The sequence below is a fragment of the Chlorocebus sabaeus genome, chromosome 24 (assembly GCF_047675955.1).
Source record: "Chlorocebus sabaeus isolate Y175 chromosome 24, mChlSab1.0.hap1, whole genome shotgun sequence".
NCBI lineage: Eukaryota > Metazoa > Chordata > Mammalia > Primates > Cercopithecidae > Chlorocebus > Chlorocebus sabaeus.
The window spans coordinates 70,420,655-70,427,414 of NC_132927.1; the positions used below are offsets into that span (position 1 = coordinate 70,420,655).

Genomic DNA, 6,760 nt, shown 5'->3' on the forward strand with positions numbered 1-6,760 from the left:
GCAGTCAAGCCTTTTTTGAAAAACAGAACATCTGCCTACCACAAGGACTAAATTATTCTGAAAATCACCTTCTTCATTAGAAAGTAATAGTATCATTTTATTATAGAACTTTGATTTTACTTCTCATGACTTCATTATGCGTAGAGCACACTCCCATCTTGAATGAAATGACAAAGCATTTTATACTAACTGACAATGACTGATGCCATGGGCAAATCCTATTTCTCTAAATAACTGAAGTTTCCTCTTGACTGGCCGTGAGGGGAGAAAGATGTCTGCAGTTTCGGTTTCCTGGAAAATGAAACCTATCTCATTTGTTGTCTGTGTCAAGGGGCTGTGCTTCAGTCGGGGTGGAGCTGCTTAAAAGGCCTGGGATCAGACCCTTTGTGAACACATCCAAGCTTAAGACAGTGGGGTCAGCTTCACATTCTCAGGAACTCTCCTTCTCTGGGTAAGACTGGGAGCGCGGGCAGGAGCTACCCTTCCCGTGGCCCTGAACCTTGGATGGGCTGTGGGCTCAGGGAGTGGAAGGGAGGCCTTGAGCATCCACTCTCTGCCCTGTCTTTTTGTTTTCATCAGGGAGCCTTGGGAGGGAAGGGACCTCAGCCCCATCTGTCCCTGGACTCTGGAATTTAAGGACAATTAGCTTTGTCCTTGCCCAGGTTTTCCTCAGGCCTTGAGGGCGGCTTGGGTTAAAGTGGGCAGCCGGGAGAGATAAGTGTTAGGAGGAACCAAGGCGGAGCCATTGCAAGTCCATGCCTGGCTGGGGTGTTGCTTCCCTATGGGAAGCCTCTGACCTGGAGCAAATCACTGAGCCAGATCACGTTCCCTCGTCTGTAACATGAGGAGGGGGAGGGTCCCATCTTTTTCACATTAGTGAGGAGATTACATAAGAGCAGGCACCTCGCCTGCCATATATGCCTTAAAAATGCAGTTGGTTCTGATTTCCTAATTTTGGTGCCTTTTCAATTGCTCCATGGAGAGATACGGGAGTCCCAGAAGTGTCTAAGACGTTGGTGCTGGGACTTTCAGAAGAAAGAAAGCAGCCCCCCTGGGGAAATAAAGTTCCTCAGGGCTCTGATCTAATACAGGTCCTTTGGTAGCCCCAACTCCTCAACATGCCTCCCTCCCTCACCCCAGGATCCTTTCCAGGCCTGCTACCCCACAAGCTCAGAGCAGCCTCCCCAGCCCCCTGGAGCTCCTCACATTTTTCAGGACAGTGGGAGGCAAGCCAGATTGTGTGCCCATCCCGTCCTCAGAGCTCCATCCCTTCGGCAGGTCTGGCTGAAGTTAAGGATCTCTTACTCTCTAGGCCACGGAATTAACCCGAGCAGCCATGGTGGCCTCAGCTTTCACCTCATCAGCAGTGACCGGTGTGGCCAAAGTGGCCAGGGTGGCCTCTAGCTGTGCCGTAGTCTTCCCCCTGGGTGAGTGTTCCTGGGAGGGGCTGGTGCTGGGGGTGAGGAGGCAGCTGGGGAGGGCAGGGGTCCTGTCCAGGGACCCGTGGGAGAGAAAATGGGGGGACACCCACAGCCTTGCTGCCCTGCGCTGTCCTTCACAGCAGGTGTCCACCGTGACTTTCAGTCTGGGAGGGGGCCCGGGGCAGGCAGACTCTGGCCGAGTGCCCAGCCCTGGGTGTCCCCCAGGTCCCCTCTCCTCTGGGCTTGGGCCTCCTGCCTAGCTGGAAAGGGTCTATCTACCACTGAGTCCCACTCTCTTCAGCTCTCCCTTCCCCTAGATTTACCATCAGAATTCATCTCCTTTAGAAGTTTACCTTGTCAACAGGGCCCCTGTGTCCTGCGGGATCTCACATCCAGAGTATCGATTTTAACAAGATTCTTTAGCTCACTTTTTTCACTGGTTTCTGGGAGATCTCTTTCTAGTCTTATTTATTCTCATTCTTCTTCCTTTTCACCCTCAATTCCCCTCCCTCAAAGTCAACCTTTCTAATATATTTAATGTGTGTCTGTTTTTCGTATGTATTTTTGCAGAACGGGCATTGTGTTTTGTTTGCATGCGTTTTAACTGACATGCAGGATGGTGTGCTGTAGATCCCATTCTATTGCTTTTTTCCACACTGAGAACCATAATCTTGAGATCCATCAGTATCATTTGGTGAGAGCATCTAATCCTGGCCTCTGCCTGCTGACAAGTGCTCCTCTGCGTGTCTCCACTGCCCTTTACCTTTCTGTCTCCCTGGGTGGACATCCAGGGGTTTCCCCAACTCCGCCAGCACAAATGGCATAGGCTTGAATGGGGGCACAGGGCCCCGGACTCCTACCCTGACTTCTGACCCCTGCCCCAACCTCTAACCTCTATTTGAGCCTGCACTCACCCTCTGCCGACCCTGTCATCCTCAGCTGCCCTGAGCCCCAACATCTCTATCCTTAGACGCTTGCTGGGGGCACTGGAGGTTAGCTCCTTCATGCTGGGGCACCCTGTTTTGCAACTTGGAGGTAACTGGCCCTCAGCAACACACACCGCTCTTTGTGCTCCCAACTCAGTACAGAGAAGTGTGATGAGCAAGTGAGGGCCTGGGCCACACCCAGCAGTCCTTTCTGTGTGTCAGAAATGCCGATGACTTCTCAGTTTAAGATCAAGCAATTCGTAAAATTAAAATAATAACAGCTCACCTTGAGCGAGCGTTTTTATGTTCTAGTCACTTACCCTAGCACTTGAGGTTTGTCAATTTATTTAATTCTCATAACAACCCCAGAGGAAGATAAGAAGATAATATTGTCCCTTATTTACCAACTGGGACAATTTACTGTTGTCCAAGTGCTCTGGGCAGCACAGAAGGGTGTGGGGGTGCTGCTTCCAAGCTTGGAACAGAAGGCAGAACAATGAACAATGATAAGAAGTATTAATAGGCCAGGCACAGTGGCTTACACCTGTAATCCCAGCACTTTGGGAGGCCAAGGAGGGCAGATCACTCGAGGTCAGGAGTTTGAGACCAGCCTGGCCAACATGGTGAAACTCCGTCTCTACCAAAAATACAAATATTAGCCAGGCATGGAGGTGCATGCCTGTAATCCCAGCTACTTAGGAGGCTGAGGCAGGAGAATTGCTTGAATCCAGGAGGCAGAGGTTGCAGTGAGCTGAGATTGTGCCACTGTACTCCAGGCTGGGTGACGGAGCGAGACTCTGTCTCAAAAAAAAAATAAATAAATAAAATAAAATAAATAAATAAATAAATAAATAAATATTAATAGAAGTGGGAGAATAGAAATTGGAGGGAGGTCTCAGGGTAGGGCAGGTTCTGAATGGCGCAAAATAATGGCCAGGCTACTCTGCCCTATAAATGCCCATCAGCTGAGCCTAACAGGCAGGCCCCTCTACACACAGCAGCCAGTTCCTGAGGGCTTTTGTGTGTCAGGGTCCAGGTCTGCTAGGCTGCCAGCCATCTTGACATCACCTCTCCTGCCTGCCAGTAAAACTGAACCTTCTAACCAGGTTATCCATTCCTGAGTCCCTGGGCTCATAACCCCTCCAATAAAACTGAACCTTCTAACCAGGTTATCCATTCCTGAGTCCCTGGGCTCAAAACCCCTCCAATAAAACTGAACCTTCTAACCAGGTTATCCATTCCTGAGTCCCTGGGCTCATAACCCTTCCAGTAAAACTGAACCTTCTAACCAGGTAATCCATTCCTGAGTCCCCGGGCTCAAAACCCCTCCAGGTGGCCTTTCTGGTCACTCAGGGGTGTCTCTTTACTTCCTCCAACATCACTCTAAGGCCTCTCCCTGGGAGCTGGCTGAGCTCACTCCTGCACATCTGGCTATCTTTAGAACTCCTGGTCCCAAATTGCAGTTCTGGCCCCTCTGGCTGCTGGGGAAGAGAACCTCTGCCCGCTCCCCAGGGGCTCACCGTGTGGGGGAGCAAACCATGTATACCCAGTGCTGTGAGTGGCTCCAGTCATGAAGGAGCAAGAATGAGTTCTGCCTGGAAGAATCTGGGAAGGCTTCCTGGAGGAGGGAGCAATGGCATGGACCTTGAAGAGTCAGAAGCTTTCAATTCATTCCATTCAAGCATTGCTCTCACGTGGCATTCAGGCATTCTACAGTGCTTGCCATGACTCAGGCACACAGTGCAAAATGAAGCTCATCTTTCTCTACCATGAGGACTTATTACTATCTGAAGAGCTTTTTCTGGACTATAGGAGAAAGTCATGGTATCCCTCGCTAATAAACACTGACCCTGCTTCAAATGAGCGAACAGCCCTGCTCAGAGAGCATGACACCCATCCTGTTCACTTCTCCCTGCCCCGGTCAAACCACCAAGCCCTAGATTTCATTGCCAAGTATCCTGTATTTACTGGGAGCTGACATCACAGTAGCATGCCTTCCTAGCGATATCTATAAGATTTTGTTCATTTTTGTTCTGCTTTTCATTTGAACTAAACCTGGCTTGGGAGGCAGAAAAGAAAACGTCTGATTTCCCCCAATCAACCAACCAACCAACTTGGTCAGGGCCACGTAAATTCATTCAGGACAAGCGCTGGGGTCAAACCCCCCAGTGATCCTCACCCTCCTCCAGAAATTCCACTTCCCAAAATGAAACAAAGAGGGGTAGACAGGGGTCATCCCTTCCTGTGGCTCCCAACCTGGGGCAGCCCCTCCCGCTGGATGGGCAATTAGCTCAGAAAGTGGAGGGGAGGCCAGTGTGGATCTACTCACAGAATGTTCTTTTGGTTTCCAGCAAGGATTGCTACAGTCGTGATTGGAGGAGGTGAGTCTGTGGGGAAGGGGCTCAAGTAACCACCTGCCCCTAGGGAGGTGGACTTGGGGAGCAGCTGGCCTTGTCCATGCCAAGGTTTCCCTCACGTGGGTGGTCAGGGGAGGAGGTGGGATGAGGAGCTAAGTATGAAACAAGGAGCTAGAAATACGGCACTAGAAGCTGGAAGCAGGGGCTTGGAGACGGGGAGCTGGAGCGTGTGTGGGCCGGGTGTGGCAGCAGCCGGGCAGAGGCCATTTCCCCTTTGCAGAACGTTCACTGTGTGACCTTGAGCATGTCTTTGAACTCCTCTGAGCTCCTGTTTCCTCTCCAGAGAAAGGGCTAGCAATGCCCTTTCAGGGTTATGGTCAGGATTGCATAGGGTGAAACAATGGAAATTGAACACAGTAGACATGAAGGAGATGCCAGGGGCTCCCCTTGGTTTAGTTGCTTCCGATGTGCTCTGTGGCAACACCACGGAGCCCTAGAGCTGTCTCTTTGAGCCACTCTGAATGTGCCTCTTACATAATCTCCTGGGCAAGATCTGCTTCCCTAATGAGATTTGCTCCCCAGCAAAGATAAGAAACTTGGAAAGCGCTCCCCTGGTCCAGCATTTGGCCAAGGCAGACACTGAGGCCCCGAGGACAAGTGGCTTTCCCAAGGAAGGTCCTGCTGCCTAGCAGAGCTTGGCCCAGAGCCCTGTGCCCAGTGGCCCTACTAGCTTTTCCCTCTACTTTCCCCGCCTGGCTGTGCTCCCCTTGATTTGTGCCTATTGGCCGCGCCCATAGTCTCTCCCAAGCTCAGAGTTCACCGAACTCTCCAGATTCCCTGAGGTCCCCAAGCCTGACTCAGTGTATCTGGGGGGTCCCTTCTGAGCCCACGCGCTGACCCAGCTCCTCTTCCCTGCAGTTGTGGCCGTGGAGGCTGTGCCCATGGTGCTCAGTGTCATGGGTTTCACTGCGACGGGAATCACCTCGTCCTCCATAGCAGCCAAGATGATGTCCGCAGCGGCCATTGCCAATGGGGGTGGAGTTGCCCCGGGCAGCCTTGTGGCTATTCTGCAGTCACTGGGTAAGTATCCTGGCAGGGCTGGCTGGGGAGGGCGATGAGGAGGGCAAGAGCCTCCAAGGACCCAGCCCCAATCTCAGTCCTATGGGCCTCAATCTCTCTGTTCCTGTGTCTCTCTCTATACATTCTCTCAGAATTTCTCTGAGGCAGATGGAGGAGGGAGGGAAGGAGCCCAAGCCAGGAACAGCGGGCCCAGGAAGACTCAGCCTGAAGCAGATTTGCTGGGTGACCTGGGGCATCTCCTCCCCTCTGGGGTTCAGCCTCCTTCCCTGAAGAGTGGGGCTGCTTCCAGCTCTGGCGTTTACCGTGGGAGTTCATGCCTGCAGCAGCCTCTCCCCACACAAACACCCCGAGGGTACTGGGAAACAGAGAGGGGAACTGGGTGGGGTCTCGAAGCCTCAGCCCCTTCTGAGGGTCACTGGAATCTCTGACCCCACAGTCCTGCCCGCAGAGCTTCCCCGACAGGCATGTCCCACACTGTTTCTTCACCCTCTGTTTCTTCCCAGGAGCAACGGGACTCTCCGGGTTGACCAGATTCATCCTGGGCTCCACTGGGTCTGCCATTGCGGCTGGCATTGCGAGGTTCTACTAGCTCCCTGCCCCTCGCCCTGCAGAGAAGAGAACCGTGCCAGGGGAGAAGGCACCCAGCCATCCTGACCCAGCGAAGAGCCAACTATCCCAAATATACCTGGGGTGAAATATACCAGATTCTGCACGCGCAGAGGAAAATAAGAAATAAAGATGAATTGTTGCAACTCTTCCCAGAACCTTTTTTTCTTGCTGGCTGTGGGGCAGGCCCAGCATACTTGGGGTGGGCAGGGGGCATGCTAGGCTCAGGAGTATCAGGAAATGCATTCATATGTTGTTTTGCTTCTTCTTTCCACACCCTCTATGAGCACATGCTGTGGTCCAGGCACTGGGCTGGGCCCCAGGGAACAAAAGGGACACAGCTCGGTCCCCTTGGTTCCCTCAATCCCCA

The 6,760-nt window shown here is 52.3% G+C and overlaps 1 protein-coding gene across 2 annotated transcripts; it reads left to right on the forward strand.

Annotated features, from left to right (window-relative positions):
• Positions 1 to 331: 331 nt before the first annotated feature.
• IFI27 (interferon alpha inducible protein 27) lies at positions 332 to 6,541 on the forward strand. Of its 2 annotated transcripts, none has more exons than XM_007987684.3 (5): positions 332 to 451; positions 1,313 to 1,427; positions 4,699 to 4,728; positions 5,623 to 5,784; positions 6,288 to 6,541. In XM_007987684.3, the coding sequence occupies exons 2-5, from the start codon at positions 1,337 to 1,339 to the stop codon at positions 6,371 to 6,373; spliced, it is 369 nt and encodes a 122-aa protein (XP_007985875.2). In that variant the 5' UTR covers positions 332 to 451; positions 1,313 to 1,336; the 3' UTR covers positions 6,374 to 6,541. The 2 variants fall into 2 exon arrangements, with proteins under 2 accessions (XP_007985875.2, XP_007985876.2); XM_007987685.3 differs by having other exon boundaries at positions 347 to 451; positions 1,279 to 1,427.
• The last annotated feature ends 219 nt before the right edge of the window (positions 6,542 to 6,760 follow it).